General features: G+C 47.5%; 2 protein-coding genes and 3 non-coding genes across 7 annotated transcripts; all 5 read left to right on the top strand.

The window, feature by feature from the left end:
- The first annotated feature begins 903 nt into the window (after window positions 1-903).
- On the top strand, window positions 904-15719 carry PABPC4 (poly(A) binding protein cytoplasmic 4). 3 transcript variants are annotated; one of them, XM_075047385.1, is made up of 16 exons: window positions 904-1008; window positions 1742-1964; window positions 8019-8212; window positions 8528-8643; window positions 9120-9259; window positions 9505-9599; window positions 10209-10346; window positions 10950-11045; window positions 11555-11827; window positions 12096-12183; window positions 12357-12476; window positions 13042-13169; window positions 13823-13916; window positions 14034-14164; window positions 14253-14352; window positions 15258-15719. In XM_075047385.1, exons 2-15 carry the CDS (start codon window positions 1772-1774, stop codon window positions 14337-14339), a joined length of 1893 nt encoding a protein of 630 aa, XP_074903486.1. In that variant the 5' UTR covers window positions 904-1008; window positions 1742-1771; the 3' UTR covers window positions 14340-14352; window positions 15258-15719. The 3 variants fall into 3 exon arrangements, with proteins under 3 accessions (XP_074903486.1, XP_074903484.1, XP_074903485.1); XM_075047384.1 differs by having other exon boundaries at window positions 905-1008; window positions 1526-1964; XM_075047383.1 differs by having other exon boundaries at window positions 904-1964.
- Window positions 10666-10801, top strand: LOC142040663 (small nucleolar RNA SNORA55). Its single transcript, XR_012653259.1, has one exon. It is a non-coding gene; the product is annotated as a small nucleolar RNA SNORA55 (small nucleolar RNA).
- Window positions 11326-11458, top strand: LOC142040661 (small nucleolar RNA SNORA55). Its single transcript, XR_012653257.1, has one exon. It is a non-coding gene; the product is annotated as a small nucleolar RNA SNORA55 (small nucleolar RNA).
- Window positions 12612-12740, top strand: LOC142040662 (small nucleolar RNA SNORA55). The gene has a single exon (XR_012653258.1). It is a non-coding gene; the product is annotated as a small nucleolar RNA SNORA55 (small nucleolar RNA).
- Window positions 15720-16762: 1043 nt separating the features above from the next.
- On the top strand, window positions 16763-20631 carry PPIE (peptidylprolyl isomerase E). Its single transcript, XM_075047381.1, has 10 exons — window positions 16763-16815; window positions 16905-17003; window positions 17214-17257; window positions 17914-17940; window positions 18137-18218; window positions 18815-18915; window positions 19044-19167; window positions 19250-19435; window positions 20016-20158; window positions 20251-20631. The coding sequence occupies exons 1-10, from the start codon at window positions 16785-16787 to the stop codon at window positions 20317-20319; spliced, it is 906 nt and encodes a 301-aa protein (XP_074903482.1). The 5' UTR covers window positions 16763-16784; the 3' UTR covers window positions 20320-20631.
- Window positions 20632-21479: the final 848 nt, after the last annotated feature.

Raw genomic sequence — 21479 nt, 5'->3', positions numbered from 1 at the left:
AGAAAAAATTATCCCAGAGGAATTTTTCACTCTCCTGGTGCATTCCTCTGCTCGTCCTGCTCCTTGCCCCGATCCCAGCCCCCGGGCCCCTCATGTTTCGTGGCAGGACTGAGCTGCCCCGCAAGACATCTGCATGCAGAGGATGGGGATGGGATGGAAAACAAGCCCAAGAACACCCTTCGGGGGGTGGGGTGGGGTGTTTGCTGTGGGTGTTTGTCCCTGCCAGCTGCCCGCAGAAGACCATTTTGCCCTAAATCTGGCCCACCATCCCTGCATGGGGACAAGACTCTGGTGTCAGTTGTGCTGCCACGGGATCAGTACGTGGACTGAGCCGAGAGACTGCACAGCTGTCCTCCAAATGCCACCCAGGTGCCATTTCTCATGGCAACAACACAGATTTGAAGGATTAGGAAGCTGCTGCGCTTCTTTATTGGGTCGGTTGCTGGCTTGGGGAATGCCTGGGAGGTGAGGGGTGGATGTTGTTGAGGAAAACCAGGTCTTGCTGAGGAGCAGCGAGGGGCAGTGAGCGCCTGGCAGTGTGGCACATGTTCATAGCGAGGGGCCAGAACCCCCCAGGGCACTGGAGATTCCCGGCCCTGGGAGCAGCTCGGAAAAAAATGGAGGCCCAGCCTGCCCTGGCGCATGTGAGGAAGGCAGAGCCAGGGCGACGGCAGGACAACCCTGAGGGCCCGTGGGCCGCCATGTCCCCGATGAGGGTCGTCGACGGGCGACCCCCAAAATGGCGGGCGGGAGAACCGCGAAGCCTCCTCAGCCGGGGCTGGCCCCGCCCCGCCTTCCCCTCGCCTCAGGCCGGGCGGGCGGGCGGTCCTCCCCCCCGCTGGAGTCGCTGCAGCAGGCGGCGGTGACGCGTCGGGCGCCGGGGGTCGCTCCCCGCCGGGCCTCGCCGCCTCCTCTCCGCGGCACGGCGGCCCGCTCACGCCGCCGCGGCGGCTATAAAGGGGGGCCCGCCGCCCGCCGCCCGCCTCTCCGCTCGCCGGGCCGAAGCGCGTGAGTCGGTGTCGGGCCCAGCGCCGCCCCCGGGCCGGGACCGCAGGGCAGGGAGGGCACGGGAAAGCGCGGGGGCGCCGGGCGAGCGCGGCTCCGGCCCGCTCCCTTCCTGTCAGCCCGGCCGCCCCTCTCGGCGCTCAACCGCCGCCGCGTGTTATTTATTGCCCCGCTAGAGCCGATCTATTTTACGTGTGTGTATATGTATAAAATCTAAACCTAGCAGAGGAGGTTTAATTTTAATAGAAAGGTTCGTATAAATATATACTACGGAGAGGATTATTTTTCCTAATTTTTTTTTTTTTTTTTTACCTCAGAAAATCAAACGGCCTCCGCTCTGGAGAATTGGGGCTAAATTAGGCTCTTAAAGCAAAATAAGGGACGTGGTTGTAGGGAGAGCGAGGAGGGTTTTGCCCCAGCGCTGACGGGAGAAACGCTCAGGAGCCAGCGTATGAATTTTGGCTTCAGCTCCGAGCCCTGCTCTCCTGGAGGCTTAACTTTGTTTTTTTCTGATTTCCAGGCCTCTCCTCCCCCCTCAGCTGCTCTCTGTCCCGGGGCCTGGCGTGGCGGAGCAGCCGTCCCCGGTCACGGGCCTCCTGCCAGCCCCCCTCTCTCCCAAGCTGTTTCTGCAGGCCCCTGCTTAGTGAGGTTTTTAAATAAGATTTTGAGTTCCCCCCAGTTTAAATATTTACGTAAAGCTTGACTTAAAGAAACCCCAAGAATAAAACCCTCTTAGTTCTCGGTGGGAGCACGTGCTGGGTGGAAGATGAACACGGCTGCCAGCAGTTACCCGATGGCATCGCTGTACGTGGGTGACCTGCACCCCGATGTCACCGAGGCCATGCTCTACGAGAAGTTCAGCCCCGCTGGGCCTGTTCTCTCCATTCGGGTCTGCAGGGATATGATCACCCGTCGGTCCCTCGGGTATGCCTATGTCAACTTCCAGCAGCCAGCAGATGGTAAGTGACATATACAACCACATCTATGCCTTTTTTTTCTTCACTTTTATTCACTTTTTTCCCCACTAATCCACACTGCTGTTGGTGTGTATTGCCATGTGGCTGTCCACCAAATTGTTACAGTTGCAGGGTAAGTAATCACTTGCTAGTGACTGAAGCTGGAGTATTTTTTACTGCTTAGTGGCTACAAAATACTCTGCAAATGCACATCGTGGTAACATCTCTGATAGAGAGACCTCTTGCTCTCTTACTAATATTAAACTTTGGAGACTTGGGTTTGTTCCTTGCATTAAGAGAGTAATCTCCACTGTGTTCCCTGTGGTTCTTGTGTAGGTTTGGGCTATTTGTGTGGGTCTTTGTGCAGTCAGTCCTGGCAGAAAAAGTTGAGAGTAGTCAGCCCAGGTTGAATGTTCAGCTTGGCTGAGCCTCTAGCAGCCCACCCCCTCCAGTTTCATATTTGGGAGATCTGGTGGACTGCAGGTTGCTGTGTTTGTGCAAGCAGCTGAATGGGTTTTCCAGTCTGGGAAGTGGTATTCTTGCATTAATGGGAAAGAAGATGTGTTGCTCAATGCATGAGAAACCAGGTTGTCTCACATGCAGAAGCCACATTGATTTGCTCTTGCCAGACTCTTTTTTCATACTTTGATTTAGTTCCTGCTCAAGTAGGTGTTCCAGAGCTGAAGCAGCAGTAGCATGTGAAAGATGGGACAGAGGAGGTCATTTTGGAACATGTCTTTTCTGGAAGAAAAGTGGGTCAGTGTATTCTGCCCTAGTTTTCAGAGCTTTTGCTTGACTGGTGCAAGTTTATTGCTCTGTGCTGGGATTTAGCAGTATCTATATGTGATAGAGACATCCAAATGATAGATGAGAGCAAACTTTTCCAGTGAATTCAGAATCAGTTCACAACAGCACAGACTTCAGCAGCAAGTAAACTTTCCTTTAGTCTGTAGTAGGTTATTCTGCTTTACATTTTTACAAACAGCAGAGCGTGGTCTGTTTGCTGCACAGGGTAATATATTGACTTTGGATCAAAGTATTTGTTATGTAGAAAACAGAAATGTTACTACAAAATTGTATTCCTGCAAGCTAGCAGAGCTTCTGGGATTGAGCTCTTGGCTGGAATGTTTGGATTTTACGTAGTCTCCTGTGACTATGTGCCATCCTAGCTTCCATTCTCTCCCAGGTCAGAGTACCTTCTGCTCGTCCATTCCTTGGGATGTGGACTGATCTGATTGAGCACTTCTGATCCTTTCTCTTGCCAGGCTGATAAAAAGCTGGCTTGCACCCCAGTACATAATTTCTCGTTCTTGGAACTCTCAGAAGTGCTTTTTATGCAGGCTAAGCAATGTATTTTTTTAAAATTTCTCAGTGAGAAGGGAAGAGCCTGAGAGCCTGTGTATGTGGTCCTCTCCTGATGACCCTGTCTGTGCTTGACTCCCTCTTATAAAACCACCTTGGTATGTTCATGTGCTGTACAAGCAAGGGTACAGTCACCCAGGCTTACCTGCCTTTGTCTAGGCTGTGATCTCATTTTGCAGGATAAGAGAAATAAAAACAAGCAGCAGAAATAAAGCCAAGAAGGAACTCAGAGCTCAGATTAGATAAATGTTGGGGAGGTGGGGTGCAAAAGACTAGAGATGAAGTTCTCTTAAAGTAGAGAAGACCAGTATAAGAAGTGTAGTTATGATGTTAAAAGGGAAGAGTGGCTAGTCACATGTGCTTGCTTTAGCAGAAAAGTTCTGCTCCTTATACAGATAAGAAGGCTGGTGGCCTTCCAATATATTTCAAGGTAATCTTTTATGGTGATAAATAGGCAGGAATTTAGAGGGAGGTTGCATCATTCTGGGCTCCTGGTGAAGCAGCAGACATTTTAGGAAGTCCCGGTACTTCAAGTGACACTTTGACAAAGTAAGTGGTGTCTTGTTACTGGTAGATCTTAGAAGGTCAAGTGATTTAAACCTAATCATTGAGTTAATATTGGGAAGGAGAAATACTCAAATTCCTCCTGCCCTTGTGAAGAGATCTCTTCTGAAATGCTCCTAATTTCTTCTGTCTGGCAAACTGCAGTGTGTGTTACTTTGCATAAGTAAAAACAGCTGCTGTATGAAATGCAATGCAGCAAAACATAAACAGATAAAAGGTGAGCCCATTGGTGGTGTGTTGCAGTCTCTCTGAAACAAAGACCTGAATATGAAGAATATAATTTTTATTGTCAAATGCAGAAATCCGGCTTGTTTTCAAGGTGGCAGTGTACAGTACTGCCTGCATGAGGGCTTTCTGAGAGAAGGAGGGATCTGTATTTTCTTCCAGGAATGCATAATCAGAAATGCATTTGGACTTCATTTTACTAAATCTGTGAAAAGATGGGGGGTGTTCTGTAGCACTGTAGGAATCTGTTTTGATTTATGGGTGATAGTAGATGCTACAAAATACCACTTAATCAGGAAGCTTTGTGCTCTGAAAACTTTTAGGGAGGTTCTTGTGGACATGTTGGTATGCTTGAAGTGGTAGCAGGTATTAAAGAAGTTGATACGTGATAGTTTGCATTTCCCTGGCACCTTTTGTGGAAGGATGAGTGCTTCGTAAATCTGAAGAAAATGTTTTAACTTTTCTGTGTGGTAAGTAGGACTCTGTCCTTATGGCTAGAAAAAGTCCACAGAGCAAGTCAAGTAGCCAGAACTCTTCCCCACTACGTGGGGCCACCAGACGCTCACATGGTCACATCCTGAACATGCTCTGTACTTCCAGAGTTCCTGTGTCCAAATTGACTCAAAGCTTGCATTTTTCTTTACATTTTTGTTAGCTAATGGAGTGATGCTTGACCCTGGAAGGGGTTACTTTCTGGACATGCGTTGTCTAACTGGTAGTCTGCTGCAGAGGTTATTTTTAGTGGAAATAAGCTCTGCTGTTTTTGATTGCAGTTCTTTGGTGTAGTAACCAGTGAATGCTGAATACCGAATCTGTCATACTGTGATAGGCAGATTAAGGAAACACTTGAAAGTTCTGGCTAGTTCAGGCTCAGCTGTGGTCATTAATATTTATTCCGTTTGACTGTGAAGGGGGGAAAGAAAACAAACTTGTTTCATTTGAAATAAAAGCTGAATTTCCTTTTGCATGTGTTCCTCATGCAGTTTAATTGCATTCCAGGGTTCATTACACTGATAACAGTCATGATGTGACAACTCAGGTAATGAAGCAGAGAAACTTTAATATGGCTCTAGGGATAAGCTGTTCTGGAAGTACAGAAGGAACAGAACACTTTCAAGCCAAGAAGGAACCCAGAGCTGAGTTAGATAAGCGTCGCTGAAGAAAAGTGTAGAAAAGTATAGATACACTTTTTGTCTCTTCCTTAAAGAAGAGAAGACAATGTAAGAAAAGACTTGTGTAACATAAATGCAGGTGTGTAGTTAAAAGGGAAGAGTGGTTACTTACCTATGCTTATTGCCAACAGCATTTTGTTCTAGCTTCAGCAATTAAGGTATTTAAGTTTTTTCTGTATGCAACCTCTCTTTTTTAAAAAAAATAAGTGGTTAAATTTGTGCTGTGTTTCTTTTGTTGTTGGATCTTTTTTGCTTAGTGATGTAAGCGAGAGTCCACAGGTTTGCAGAGCAGCCATCTTTGCAGAATAAAACTCCTTGTGCAGAGTTTCTCATGGGTGAATCTTGGTGTGTGCATGTGGTTATCTGTCTTTATGCTGCTCAACCACAGCTGCTAATTCCAGCATTGTGTTAGCTCTGCATCAGGGAGCCTGTAGGGGAGATTAATTACTTTGAGGCCTAAGGCAAGCTGCAGGAGTGTTCATATGCTTTCTCTATCCAGAAGGCTATGGAAGAGGAATGAAAAGGAAGCCTGAAAGAGGTTAAAAGTGTGTATAATGTTATATATGAGTTGCAGTTGAGTCTGCTGGAAGGATGACAGGAACCAGTGGGAGAGAAACAGATACAGGAACTGAAATGGCTGAAGCTTTGTGGCTTAAATAGCAGAAAACGAGAAGGTGTTTGCTCAGATTAAGGAAATGAATCAGATGTGCTTAGGCTGAGTCATTCACATAACTCATGCTGATCCTTTACAAGTTTTCTTAGGTCCTGGTGTAATGTGATTGCGTTTCCACCTGTGCGTATGGCAGACCTTCCTCAAATCAGAGAATCCATCTAGGCCTTTCTTATACCACTGCTCACAAGAAGTGTCTCAGTGAATATCAAACAGAGTATAAATGTAGTGGAACACTAGCAAGCTATTGAATGAGCAGTGCAATAGTATCTGCTTAAGTATATGCTTAGGAAGCTTGAAAGAACTGGGAGTAAGTTCATAACTAGCCTATACCTCAGTAGCTGCTGTGGAGTGTTTCGCAGTTCCCTCTGGTTGCATGCCACTGCTTCATCTGGTTGTCACCTTTCAGCAGGAGCCCTGTTTCTGCTGCAAATGGTATATACAACTAGTTTGTGTCCTTGCCAACACATGCTTCTGGAGGACCTTTCCCTGCTATTAATAAACACTGCCAAATTTGACAAGCTGGACCAAGTCGCCTGCTGAAGTGCCTACTAGGAATGGACTGCAGGAAGAACCTCAGTTGCATTGATTCAGAGTAGCAGCTGAGGAATCATTTTAGCATGGCAGTTAATTGCATTTAACACCTTTGACTAAACAGAGCTAGTAGAGTCCTAGAAAGTATAACTTTCCTCCTCAATTTTTTTTTATTTTTTTCCTTTTTGCAAGCGTGACTACTTTAGGAAAGAAGTCCAGCAGAGCTTGTTTCCCAGCTGCGTGTATGTGTGAAGGACTGGGGAAAATAGTGATGGCACCACTTCAATTTAAAAAGCAACACCACCACAAAACATTTCAAAGCACATGAAAAATTCTGAGAAACTTCAAGCAGTACTTGAAACTGACTTTGGGGGTAGGGAGTGCAGGAGACTTTTGTAGGCAATGTCCCACTGGAGACCCTAGAGATAGTTCCGTGAAATGCCAAGTAGTTACTCTGGCTGTGCTAGCAAAGTCACATGAAAGAAGGTGTTCAAATTGGCATTTTCCTTGAATTTGCTGCTCCTGAAATCTACTCAGCAAGTATCACTGGGTGAAGGTGGCCTGGAAGAACTGAGCCAAGCAAATTTGGAAAACTTGGGTTCTGCCCTGTTAATACTCCTTGATTTTAATGCCTGTCTATCCCCCTCTTTCCCTGCTTCATGCTGGGAATTAACGGTCTTTTCTTTTTTTCTCTGTTCACTCCATGCTGGGAGTGTTTTCTGGCACAGAAGAGTCCCAAGCATCTCAATTTTATGAACAAGATCCTAATGTGTGTACGTAATGATCCTTTTAATATACCAGTAGGTAGCAGAAATAGAATCCTGGAGGGGGGGGTTCAGTGTAGGTTAGAATGACAGTGCTGGGGTTTTAGAGTTTAGATAAACAATTCCCTGTTAATCAGATTGGGTATATGGACTTTTTTCCAGAGTTTTGTCCACTCTTGCTGTCATCTTTAGATTGAGCAACTTGGGAATCATTTTTTGACCATGTAAGTTACAGAGGCTGACTCATGTCTTCTTCCCAGCCAGCCATGTGTTCGTGCACTTTTCCCCTGACCTGATAGGGAGATGATCCTTTTCTCTTAATAGAAATAAGTACGGGTAGATGTGAGCTTCATGAAAAGCAAACAAGCCAAACAGTCACTTTTGTTACTTCCCTTTTTTTCCCCAGGGTTTCCTGTATTTCCTTTCCTTCTTTGGGTGGAGCTATTTATCTTTATAATAATTAAGAATACAAGTAATAAACTCCAGGAGTTTTGAGATTCATTTTGCTGTGGTGGTTAAAACATCAGTATAATGTAAATTTAAAATAGTCTATTAAACCTATTATATGCCTAAACCTGTCTAGTGACTGTGCTGCTAAGAGGTCCCTTGAAACATTAAGTTAAAAAGTCATTGGAATTGGTTGCCCATGATATTACCCCAAATGTCTCCATGAGCTGAGTAGAATTCAGAGAAAACGATCACCCACATGATGGAAACCTTTATTCTTTAACAAACCACAGAAATCTGTTCTTGACTTCTCTTGCAGCTGAGCGTGCTCTAGATACCATGAATTTTGATGTGATCAAAGGAAAACCCATTCGCATCATGTGGTCTCAGAGGGACCCCTCCTTGAGGAAGTCAGGGGTTGGGAATGTCTTCATTAAGAACCTGGACAAATCCATTGATAACAAGGCACTTTATGACACATTCTCAGCGTTTGGGAATATTTTGTCCTGCAAGGTGAGATGTGGTTACTTTGTCCAATTCTGTTATAGCAGTGGCATGATCAGACATGTCCAATGTAGGAAGCGAAAGGGCTACCTTTCACCAAGTGAGGAGTGAAGTCTCTAAAAGGCAGAGTTGACCAAAAGGTCAGGGATTGCTGAAGTTACATCAGATTTGGTCATGAAGTGCGCAAGTCTGAAACACAGATAGTGTCTTCCTAGTGTTGACCCTTGGCAGTAGCCTATTTTCTTGTGCTGGCCTTGTGTCTGAGTGTGACAGAGGAGAAAACATGTTGAGAGCTGACATTTTGTTTTCCTTTCCCATATCTAGGTGGTGTGTGATGAGAATGGCTCTAAGGGCTACGCATTTGTGCACTTTGAGACCCAGGATGCTGCAGATAGAGCCATCGAGAAGATGAACGGCATGCTGCTAAACGACCGCAAAGTGTGAGTGTCACAGCCAGAAGCAGCAACGATCGCATGAACCGTGATGCATCTCGGTATTAACAGGGACACACAAGGCACTGGTTCTCCTGGCCCAAGCCTTGGCCTGCTACCTCTCCACTACAGGGCTGGTGAGTGACCCTGCCCAAGCCATGGCCTGCTACCCCTCCATTACAGGGCTGGTGGGTTTCCCTAACCAAGCCTTGATTTGCTACCTCTTTGCTAGTGGGCTGGGGTGGGTTTCTGTGGCCAGTACTCTCTCCACTGCAGAGCTGGGTGGGCATCTTTGGCCAACCATAGGACAGGTGATTTTTCTGGTTGGTCTGTGGCCTGTTTGTCCTTCTGTTCTGCTGTCACCGTTTCTTGTCCCCATTCCCAGCTTCTACTACACACTCATTTTTTGCCTTGCTGCAAGTCACACATTGTTTTTCCACTCTTGGAAACAAGCTGCTCATGGGGATTTTCCTTCTTTCTTACAGATTTGTTGGGAGATTCAAGTCTCGTAAAGAGCGGGAGGCTGAGTTGGGAGCCAAGGCAAAGGAATTCACCAATGTTTATATTAAAAACTTTGGGGATGACATGGATGATGAAAGACTAAAGGAGCTCTTCAGCAAATATGGTAAATACAGAAACACTTGTAATGAGGCTGTGAATTTCATGACCCGTGGTAGTTTAACAGTTTATCTGGGTCACTTTGAGGCTGAGGAATACAAAGAGTTGAGGTGTGGGTAGTTGTGCCAAATGTTGGACAGGAGGCAGAGGCTGACCGCCAGGTGAGAGAGAGAGGGCTGGGGCTATTATGTGGAGCTTAATAGTCTTGAAATAGTTTTATGATATTTTACTAACGCTGTGCTTTGGTAACAGGTAAAACTCTGAGTGTTAAAGTGATGACAGACCCCACTGGAAAATCCAAAGGCTTTGGCTTTGTAAGCTTTGAAAAGCATGAAGATGCTAACAAGGTACGACCAGTTTTTATGCTGCTTGGCTATCTTCAGAGAAGAAAAACTTACTTGGTTTATCATAGGAGTCTGTTACTAAAATGAGAGAAAATTCTGCCTCAGGCATAACCTTTTCTAGATGTGTGAACGTGGAAACCTTTTGTACCTCACTAGCTTGACGTTCAAGGGTAACTTGGCATTTCTCCAAATTACTAGATCCACACAGAATGCAGTGGTATAAATAAGAACATCAATTGCTGAAGATATACTACAATGCAGGGCTTAAGGAGGAGGAAGGTATCTAGAGTGAGAGCATTGCTTAGAAATGGTCTTCTCTAAGTAGTATGCTACTTAAAATTTGGCCTTGATTGCAAGAAGGGGTGGGGATAAATTCACAAGTTGCCGTTTGTCCAGCACTTACAGTAGTGGTGTCAGCATGGTCTCTCCCGATAACTTCAGTTTGTCTTTAGCCATTGTTATACGGAAGTGGTGCAAAGGTAATGTGGCAACCTTGGTTTATTGGCTAACAGGCAGGGATACAATGTGAGCTTTGAACAGTCCTGTTCTTAACAGGATCAGGTGCTGTCTCATTTCAGCAGTTGACAGTTTCCTCTTGAACCCTCTGTCCAGGCAGTAGAAGAAATGAATGGAAAGGATATCAATGGGAAAATGGTATTTGTAGGCCGAGCACAGAAGAAGGTCGAGCGCCAGGCAGAGCTGAAACGGAAGTTTGAACAGCTAAAACAGGAGAGACTCAGCCGGTACCAGGTGAATAGTCTATTCCTTTAATGAATTTAAGCACCATTTTCAGTCTATTGGCAGACTTGAAAGGAGTTGACAAAGTAATCCGTCATTGTCCGATAAGATATCCTTGGAGTTAAAATGTAAAGGTGACTCCTTGGCATTTGGGGGCAAAGGGGTCATCAGGGCACATAGTCTTGGCAATGAAACGTTTAGGAGGACATAAGAAAACAGTCATGTAGTCTCCTTTATTTTTGGATGGGGATACCTAGAAGGATGGTAAGAGACAGCATAACCCTATACTGTTGTCTCTCTAATTTATGGCAAAACTGGGTCACGTCAGATGACATCTGAATCTTTCCTACTCCTTGCGATATAGTGCTGACTGGAGACATGCGATGCCACAGGAAAGCAGAGGAAATCCAGACAAGCTCCCTTTCACTCACCACAGTGGGACTTGTCTCTACGCCTTTGCAACATTTATCGCCTTCAGCTTTGGGTGGTATGAAAGGAACATTATGCTAAATTAAGAGTTTTCAGACACGTTACAGCTCTGGCAGATGGATGCTAACAGTCGAGGTGCTCAAGATTTTCTTTGTTATGAATATCTTATTGTTCTCTCCCTTCTAGGGTGTTAACCTATACATTAAAAACCTAGATGACACTATAGATGATGAAAAACTGAGGAAGGAGTTCTCACCTTTTGGGTCAATAACGAGTGCCAAGGTATTGTGGGGTTTGGGAGTATTTGGATTTTAAAGCCTGAAGAAGGAACTGTTATCGACATGGGATTGAAGAGCAGTTCTTAGATCCCTGGTCATTATGGTCCTGAGAACATCTGGACTAGTAAATACACAGATTTCTTTGGGTCTCGGTGGGATTTTACTGAAAACTTACTTGTTTCATTCCCTCATGAAAAGAGGGAGGCAGGAAGTGGCAAACATGCTTGTTTGAGGTGACTGCCAATAAGCGTGAAATGACATTTCCCTATGTGTGTTTAGAGGCTGCACCAAATCTTTCCCATTCCTTACTGTGCAGTGTGGGCCTGGGGACACATGGTGCTTACAGAAAAGCAGAGTAAATCCAGACAGGTGACTTCTCATTCACCGAGTACCTGTCTCTACACCTCTGCAACAGTTATGTCCTACCTGCCTGAAATCTGACATTGAAAAAATACGGATTCTTAGGCTAAGTTCTTTTACTGGTACTCCACTAGCAATTGATCTTTACTGCAGGTGATGCTGGAAGATGGACGGAGCAAAGGGTTTGGCTTTGTCTGCTTTTCCTCTCCAGAGGAAGCTACGAAAGCTGTGACAGAGATGAATGGGCGAATTGTGGGCTCAAAGCCGTTGTATGTTGCACTTGCACAAAGGAAAGAGGAGCGAAAGGCCCATCTAACTAATCAGTATATGCAGCGCATTGCTGGGATGAGAGCCTTGCCTGCCAACACAATCATTAATCAGTTCCAGCCTGCTGCTGGGGGATATTTCATGCCTGCTGTGCCCCAGGTGAGCTGAGCTGGTGTTGTTTTTTTAACCTGTCTTGGAGCTTTGATGGCTCAGCTGTAGTAATCTCTTTGAGCCTTTCTTATGCCTATAAGCAAATAACTCCTAATGAGGGGTGCAGTCAGTGGAGTTAATTCTGTGACTTCCCGGCTGCCTGTTCTCTTAATGCGAATTGAGTGTTGAGTCTTGGCAACAACTGCCAAAATATGTTGTAAACAATATTTGTTACTCACTTAGATGTTGCCTCTGAGCTTGTCTGATCTTTCTGCAGGCTCAGAGCAGACCCACTTACTATGCACCCAATCAGATGACGCAGATGAGACCCAACCCACGCTGGCAGCAAGGGGGAAGACCTCAAGGTGGGCATGCTAGAGACAACATTTTGGTTGTATGACCCTTTTGGCTCTACTTTCCAACAAGAACAATGCATGCTTTCCTTTCCATGCACAACCCCAACCTGCTTCCTGTAGCTGACTGTCCTGACTTGCCAGTCGGTTCTGTTTTGAGGATTTCCCCTCATTTCTTCCATTAGGCTTCCAGGGAATGCCAAATGCCATGCGCCAGTCTGGACCACGGCCAGCACTGCGCCATCTGGCCCCTGCCGGCAATGCTCCGGCCTCTCGTGGCCTCCCTGCCGCTGCCCAGCGAGTTGGTAAGGTGTCTGCCTCCCAGGCTCTTCCCCTTGTCTGTGAGGGAGGAGGATGCTATTGAGACTTGACTTCTTATTTCCAAAGACGGTTGTCAGATACGGATAACCAAAGGCCACCTGGAGCAAGGGGCAGAGACAGCACCTGAATCTTTCCTATTCCTTGCTGTGCAGTGCGGGTCTGGGGACAGTTGGTGCTACAGCACAGCAGTGGAAATCCAGATGGGTTTCCACTGGTTTGGAACTCATCTCTACACCTCTGCAACATCTACCACTCAAAAAAAATGAAAAGGCTGTGTAGGTTATGGATATTGTTCTCAGAGTAGAGCATCCAAATTCAGTTTATTCCAGTGAATAGCTAGAAGATACCTTGAATGCAAGATGTGGAATCCATGGTTTAGTTTTAGGGAGAATAGCCCCTTCCTGAAGTAGCCAGTTGCATTTTGGAGACCAGTTTCTAGAGAAGTATTACTGTGCAGAGTATAGCTTGAATTCAGCTGTTAATATCAGACATCCCAACTTGCTCGCATGTTGCTACAGGTGTTCATAATTCTGTTCACTTCTTTTGCAGGCGTTGGCACTGCAGCACAGAATTTAGCTCCTCGTCCGCCTGTAGCTGCCCCTGCTCCCAGAGCGGTTCCTCCTTATAAATATGCCTCAAGTGTCCGCAGCCCACACCCAGCTGTACAGCCTTTGCAGGTAACACAAGGGTCTGGGCTGTGAAGTCCCTGCAGTTACTGCAGTCCAACAGGTTTTACATGCAACTGAAGTGTTTTTACAGAAACTTCAAGCTACTTTTATAACCCAGACAGGCATCATAATTTGGAATTTAAAAACCTGGCAGTTGTACCTTTGCCAGGGGCAACCTGGTTGGTTTATCTGTCTTGTACTTGCAAGCCCTTTTTTACCCAGATTTGCTGTAAGGATCTTTTTCTTGGTTCTTTGCTTGCCTGTTTTGCAACCATTCATTCTCTCACCTCTTTGCCATATCCTCACTAGGGTATCACTGAAAGCACAGTTTGCTTCTCCTACAAACCTCTGTGTTGTAAAAAAAGCAGGCGTGGATGTTGCTCTTTCTCAATTGCAATATTTGCCTCACAATGTTTGATCCAGTTTTTGTAAGATATTTACAGTGCCCGTGTGTGACATTATGGGCTTTTGAGTTCAGGACTTGGAGGGAGCATGTTTGTGAACTAAGGGCACCTTATCTGTCCTTTTCTGAAACTTAAGTCTCCTGTAGGCTTGACAAAGATTGTGTTTTGGAAGGAGGGAATATCTTATTATTGTCTCTAAATATGAAGCAATCAGCCTAGTATCTATTTCAGAACCCTCATGTCTGCCCTTCTATATAGGCACCTCAGCCTGCAGTACATGTGCAGGGACAAGAACCGCTAACGGCCTCCATGCTGGCTGCTGCGCCTCCCCAGGAGCAGAAACAGATGTTGGGTAAGTGAAATTCCAGTCCTTACAGACTGCATTTTACTTTGGAAATCCCCTCAGGTTTCAAACATGACTTTTTAATTGAAACTCGGCTGTCTGAACTTTTTTTTTTTTCCCCCCCAGGGGAACGTTTGTTCCCTCTGATTCAAGCTATGCACCCCAGCCTTGCAGGGAAGATCACAGGAATGCTGCTAGAGATTGACAACTCAGAGCTGCTGCACATGCTCGAGTCTCCCGAGTCCCTCCGGTCAAAGGTAAACTGGCTTGTTCCTTTAGATGGGGTGGATTGTGGGAGGCTTTGGTCAAGAGAGCAGGTCTCACTAGATAACTTGTCTCCCCAAGGTGGAGGAGGCCGTTGCGGTGTTGCAGGCTCACCAAGCCAAGAAAGAAGCTGCCCAGAAGGTGGGCGTGGTTGCTGCTACCTCTTAAGCCAGGAAGACTGGTGAGTGTCTTGGTCCTTAGCTTCAGTTAAAAGCTTCCAGAATCAAGAGTAAATAAAGCATGATTGTTAGTGAATGCAGCCAGCCTGGAGGCCCCTGTAGGTCTGCATTCAGCACTTGTCTGATTTCAGTCTACTCTTTAAAAAAAACAAAACAAACAAAGCCCCCTAAGGTAGTTTCTTCCAACGGAATCCTTATTGTAGAAGCTTTACAAATATTCTTCAGAAATCTTACTTTAATTAAGCACCAGAAAGATGGTGCACAAGTCCCTGAAGTGTTCCTAGCAGTTGACATGTCAAGGAAGGAATAATGCATTGAGATGAGTCTCGTGAAACTGCTAATCTGGCAAATAAAATGAGAGACACAAGATGCCCTAGTGACTTTGAGGCTAAATAGGCTGTTAACACCCATTCCTTATCCTGACAATCACCTGCCTACAGTATATATTAAAGTGCTGGTGTCAGGAATGTCATTTCACTGCATGGGTCTCCAAGCAAATGCTGCCTCCTGTGTTTTGGAGCTCGCTCTTGTTCAACTTCCGAGTAAGGTTTTTGATTCTTTGAATGTCTCTTGCTTCTGATGATCCACTTTTTCTGTGGGTTGTCTGGAATTGATGTCTTCAGTACTTCTTGTGAAGCTGTTGTGGTCAGATGTCACAACTCATAATAGTGAAGAATGATGAGGGTTCTTAGGTTTTCATCCAGTGGCTCCAGTCGCTGGCTGCTTTGCTGAAGAATTTGAGCTTGCTGTCAGATGATCAGAAATTGGTATTATTCACAACTGCTAACAGCTTCTCTGTACCTTGCAAATTATATTGGAGTCCTTGTGGCTTGTAATGCTGGGAAGTTCACCAGCCTGGAGCGAGGTGTGCTGTATGTAACTTGTCTGTCTTCCTCTTTTCCTCTAGGATGCGAAGAAGCCAAATAGCCCCTTCATAGACATCAGCTCGAGATGTTTGAAGATTCTTTACTGTCCTGCAGATCTCAATGCCATGCATCATATCACATAGTTATATTGCATTTTGTAAATTAATCTTTAAGATCTTATTTAAAAAGCCGACTGAAGCTCTAGATTTCCAAAACCAGAATTGGGCTTGCAAGCTTTTCCTTTGTGGTCAGAACAGAGCTCCCCTTTGTGTCTTCTAAGGAGGACATTGAGGATTTTAGGTTGAAAGTATTTTGTGGTTTTGGTTTTAACTGAACAATCCAGTTTGGAAAGTCTGGAAAGCATTTATCAATAAAGGAATAAACTTTCACTGTGTTTGTCACCTTTTCTCTTTGTTTGATAAGAAAATGTGATATGGCTTAGTAAAATTAAACTGATGGGCAGTTGTCATATGATTGATACATTAAAATTGTGATTTAATTGAGTTATTCTGCCTGTTAATTTTGGACAATCACTGTTTTGAAGCAGCTGTGTTAAAATTACACCACAAGCCGATTATGTTGTGTTTGGTTAGTGTCTGAATGGGTGATGACTGTAAGTGGTGATGTGGGTTTGGGAGGTATTTTTCAAGTGAAGTGTGGAAGGGGTTTGGCTCCCTGTTCATCGTCTGCTGGAGAGGAGAAGCTTTGCTGTTCTTTGTGTGTATTTCTATGTTTTCCTTCACGGTTGTGTTGCTATTTTATACTCTAAAGGGGTCTGCATTTTGACAGTGGGGTTGAATGCTTTATAAACTATTTTGGGGGCTAAAAAGCGCAGTAATTCTGAAAGACTACAGCTAGCTAACACACCTCGTTTACCCTGAGTAAGGTTTTTGATTCTTAGAATGTCTCTTGCTTCTGATGATCCACTTTTTCTGTGGGTTGTCTGGAATTGATGTCTTCAGTACTTCTTGTGAAGCTGTTGTGGTCAGATGTCACAACTCATAATGGTGAAGAATGATGAGGGTTCTTTGGTTTTCATCCAGTGGCTCCAGTCGCTGGCTGCTTTGCTGAAGAATTTGAGCTTGCTGTCAGATGATCCGAAATGGATATTATTCACAACTGCTAACGGTTGGGAACAGGCCTGCTCCATAGCAGAACTAAGGCTTAATTTGTGTTTGGAAAAGACTATAGAAGCTGGTGGCTGCAGCGTCCCGGGAAAGCAGAAAGCATTTCTGCCTGTAAACGCTACTTTGCCCCTCTGTCCTTTTTTTTTTTTTTTTTTTTCCCCTTGGCAATCAAATAAGAATTCCCCCTTGATAAAAAAAAAAAGCCGTGTGGGGAGCCCGGCCCCGGCCCCGGCCCCGGCCCCGGCCCCGGCCCCGGCCCCGGCCCCGGCCCCGGCCCCGGCCCCGGCCCCGGCCCCGGCCCCGGCCCCGGCCCCGGCCCCGGCCCCGGCCCCGGCCCCGGCCCCGGCCCCGGCCCCGGCCCCGGCCCCGGCCCCGGCGGAAGGGCGGTGGGTGGGGGCGGCCGGAGCGGCCGCGCTGTTCCGGGGCGGGCCGTGCGCTAAGATGGCGGCCACCAAGCGGGTGTTGTACGTAGGTGAGTGCCGGGGGCCGGGGGGTTTCCCCCCCCACCCCGAGCGGCGGGGGCCGGGGTCCGCCGGCGGTAACGGCTGATCCGGCCCTCAGGCGGGCTGGCGGAGGAGGTGGACGAGAAGGTGCTTCACGCCGCCTTCATCCCCTTCGGGGACATCACCGACATCCAGATCCCGCTGGACTACGAGACGGGTGCGTGGGCCCGGGGCAGGGGGACGGGACTCGGGGGGTGGGCTGGGACCGGGAGACGCTGTCTGCCGTCGGAGCATCCCCTCGGTGGGGCCGAGCTCTGCCGGGAGGGTTTCCCCGGGTGGGGTGGAGGGACGGGACCCGAAGGTTGCCGGGTCACCGTGGGCCCGGCGTGTCTCTGCTGGCCGTGACCGCTTGCTTCCCTCTTTCCAGAAAAGCACCGGGGATTCGCCTTCATTGAATTTGAGCTGGCAGAGGTGAGAAAGGGGCAAACAACTTGAGCCCCTCGGGCCCTCCTCGTCCTCCCACGATGTTTTGGGGCTGGATCCTCTTCTCCTTGGAGACAGCAGCGTTGCAGCGGATGGAGGCAGGCGGGGGTTACCTGCCACAGCCTCGGATCGCTCTCTAGCAACTGGAGCTGCTGTTCTGCCACTTTTCCCGTTTTCTTTTGGGCTTTTCCCGAGTTCCCGCTTTTCCCATTTTCTTTTGGGCTGAAGCACGGCCGCTGCCAGCCAGCACTGCTCCCCTGCTGTCCCTGGAGCTCAGCAGCGGTGTGGGGGGTTCTTGGCTTCGTGGGGAGCACGGGCTGTCCTATATTTACCTGCTTATAATCTCTCCTGGGCTTCATACAGGAGATCTTTCTCCTCCTCTCTCAAATACTGGTGTAAGTGATAAAGCACCATACGTAAAATGGATTGGTTGTGGGAAGATGAACCCCAGACGCTGTTTCAGATACAGCTACTGCAAGATCCATCAGATTTTATGGCCCTGGGCTAGATGAGATTTAGGAAAACAGTCCTTTGGCAATCTTTTTTTGCAACAAAATGCTGGGGCACGTGTATGCTGAGGCTTTTTTTTAAAGGTAGAGAGAGAAGAATCAATAATAATGATTTTTCTTTTGCTTTTTTGGCAGGATGCAGCGGCAGCTATTGACAACATGGTATGGACCCTGTTCCCACTCCCCGCAGAGATGCGTGGCTCTGCCGTCTTCCCAGTAGCATGGAGCGAGGCTCTGTGTGGCATGGGTTATGTGGAGAAAGTGATCTCTGTTTTCCCCTGACCTCTGCAGGGATCTTGGGGGGCACAGTGATTTTTTACCTTTTGGTGGGCTTTGTTCTGCTTTTTTTCCTCTACAGAACGAGTCTGAGCTCTTTGGCAGGACAATTCGTGTGAACTTGGCCAAACCAATGCGAATTAAAGAAGGATCATCCAGGCCTGGTGAGTTGGTGCCTGAGAGGGGAGAACATCCCTGTGGATGTTCAGAGCTTCGTGCATCTGCCTTTCTGCTTTCCCAGACCCTGAGGCAGAGACCTCTAGAGGCTCTGCCTCCCATTTTGGGATCTCGAGGATCTGAGCAGCATCCTAATAACAAAAAATATTCCCCAATTCCTTGGAAACACTCTTAGCTGCACTTCTGATTGCCTTCGTGCCCTCTGACAGAGGGCACAGCATGCACAAACACGCATGCCAGGCAAAATTACCCACACATCTGGCCACATCTGTAAAAGCAGATGGGGCCAGCGCCGTGCCGAGCAATTGCCCTGCGTGGGGGTAGCGGCAGCGAACAGGCCGTGAGTTTTCCCTACTCAGTGATGTGTGGCACCTCTGGAAGGAAGAAGAGATGACTTTGTCCCTTATTTCCCCACACGCTGTGTCTTTTGGGGTAGGCTGCTGCCAGCCGAGTGCTCCCATGTCTCGGCTGCGATCCTGCTGGCAGCACTGTGCAGTGCCCTGACCTGTGCTGCCACGTGCATGCTCGTGCATGGCCCTTTGGTTTGGTTCCTGTGCTCTGACCCTTAATTTTGCCGTCGCAGTCTGGTCGGATGATGACTGGCTGAAGAAGTTTTCAGGGAAAACTTTGGAGGAGAACACAGAGGAAGGAGGAACAGAGGCCCCCAAAGCAGAGGTGCAGGAGGTACGAAAAACAACCAGAGTCATCTGTATCCTTGCTGTTCCAAAGGCTGAGAGAGCACGGGGCCAGCCATCTCTGGAGGCAGAGCAGAAGAATGTCATCTCAACTTGCTTTTTTCTTTTCCTGCCCAGGGTGAGCCTCCTGCCAAGAAATCCCGCGTCAACCCTCAGGTTTACATGGACATCAAGATCGGAAACAAACCTGCGGGGCGGCTGCAGATCCTCCTCCGCTCAGATGTCGTGCCCATGACCGTAGGTGAGGAGAAGGTCAGTCTCCCCAGGGTGGTGGCTTCCAGCTGCGACGCAGCTCTCACCTCTCTCCCCTTGCCCCCAAACAGAGAATTTCCGCTGCCTCTGCACCCACGAGAAAGGCTTCGGCTTCAAAGGGAGCAGCTTCCACCGCATCATCCCCCAGTTCATGTGCCAGGCCGGCGACTTCACCAACCACAACGGCACCGGAGGCAAATCCATCTATGGGAAGAAGTTTGATGATGAAAACTTCATTCTCAAACACACGGGGCCAGGTAGACCTGTTTTCCCAGGCAGGGGCTGGAGAGCAAAATGGCTCAACATCATCTAGGGGCCACTTGGGCTGTTTTCACCTAGATTGTGTTGATAGTAGCAGCCCTGAATGATAATCTACATTGACCAAATGCTTCTGCAGTGTCAGACTGTTGCATATCACTGGCATTGAGCAAGCAGAGATGCATCGTTTGCTTTCCATCCACGCAGCGTTTATTTCCAGTATTACATAATGGAGAAAGAGTTTCAAAGCTGCTTTCCTGTTTGATTTTAAAGGAGGAATGTCACAGCGTGACTATGAAAAGCAGCAAAAAGCAAGCAGGTTTATCTTCCTACAAACAGCTTTTCTATTACTGCAACTAAAAATAGATGAGGAATCTTTACCCCTTTCCATCTTTCATGCTTGCAAGTGTTTCTCTCTTGACATAATTGGTTTCCAGTAGTTTCTGTGGAGTTTAATATTCAGAGGCTCTCCTAAAACTGGCAGTGTTTTGCAGGGCATGGGAATGGGTTTGGGTCAAAATCACATGCTGGAGCTCATTGCTCCTTCCCCAGCTGTAACACTGCACTTTTTGATCACAGGGCTGTTATCGATGGCAAACTCTGGCCCAAACACCAACGGCTCCCAGTTCTTCATCACTTGCGATAAAACAGACTGGCTAGATGGGAAGCACGTGGTGTTCGGGGAGGTGACGGAGGGCATGGACGTGGTGCGGCAGATCGAGGTAGGTGCCCAGCAGCAGGGCGGTCAGGGCAGAGCCGACCTTTCTGCCCTTGGACTTCATGCCTTTAATTCCTACTGCTCTTTTTCTCAAAGGCTCAGGGCACCAAAGACGGGAAACCGAAGCAGAAGGTGATTATCTCGGACTGCGGGGAGTGCCCGTGAGCTCAGCTCTTGGAAAGGGCTGGATGGATGGGGTGAGCCTGGCCAGGAGGGGCCAGGGAACCAGCTGGGGTGGGAGAGCCCCATGACCCCCCGGCAGCGCCCAAGCTCCCGCGGCTTCTCTCAAAATTCCCTTGCAAAGCTTGGTGTGAACGTGCCTGTGGACAGTGCTGCGAGGGGACTGACCCACCTGAGTATAAATCGCTTCTCAGCCTGTGCCGTCCTGTGCTGCCCCGAGCAGGGCAGGGCCGGTTCTGCTGCTGTGCTCCGGAAAGACTTTATGTTTGGTAAAAATAAAACCTAGTTTTAAAAATACTGAGGACCTACCCCTGGCTGTTGAATTCTCACCGTGTGAGGATGGTCTTTGCTTTTGAGCAAAGAAGCTTTTTTTGTTGTTTTTTTTGCATTTGCCCTCATCTTCTCAAATCCAGTGCCTAAATCCTGGCTCAAGGGGAAGCTTGCCAGGGCAAGAAGAGCAGAGCTGAATCTCTCATGCTTTTTCCACAGCAGGATCTCGTGGAGGCGTTTTTGGCATGTCCCTGGCTCTGTAGTGTCTTTTCCCATCAGCAGAGGGAGGTAGGTCCCTAGCTGGCGGCCGTCCTGCTGGGAAGCCAGCCCGGTCCAACTCCATCTCCATCCGAGAAGGAGGGCATTTACTGGGATGTGTAAGTGGGAGAACAAGGTCTGGACAAGAAGCACTAGGAAATGAAGAAGGCTTTTGGGTGATGAAGAAGAAGGAAAAAAAAAGGTGATGAGGCTGTAGGAAGGGGTTTAATTTCCGAACTCTGGTTTGCAGAGTGGGATAGCCACGTACATTTATAGTTCCCATCAGTGGGTAGCTCTGGCCGTGCACTACAAAGGTAACCACGTAGGTGGAAAGTGATTGATTTGGGGTTTTCTATGAAATTATGGCACTGGGTACTTCTGGGAATGTGTGATCATGGGGAGGAAGGGATATGTGGTTTTGAGCTTGCGCAGGTGTTGGCAGGAGGGATGGGGCTGCCAGGGCAGAGAGGAGGGTCAGGTGTGTGGGGCTGAGGTGTAGGGAATGTTTTTAACAGTTTGTGCAATTGGGGATTTTTGGTTTTGCCAGCCCAGCTGCTCACAGGTATCAGGGGTGTTGCTTTTCCATAATAAACACCAGGTTGCCTTTATGCACTTGC

Source organism: Buteo buteo, chromosome 16, assembly GCF_964188355.1.
Source record: "Buteo buteo chromosome 16, bButBut1.hap1.1, whole genome shotgun sequence".
NCBI classification, from domain to species: domain Eukaryota; kingdom Metazoa; phylum Chordata; class Aves; order Accipitriformes; family Accipitridae; genus Buteo; species Buteo buteo.
The sequence above is the reverse complement of the archived record's forward strand: the minus strand, read 5'-3'. Positions and strand labels throughout refer to the sequence as shown.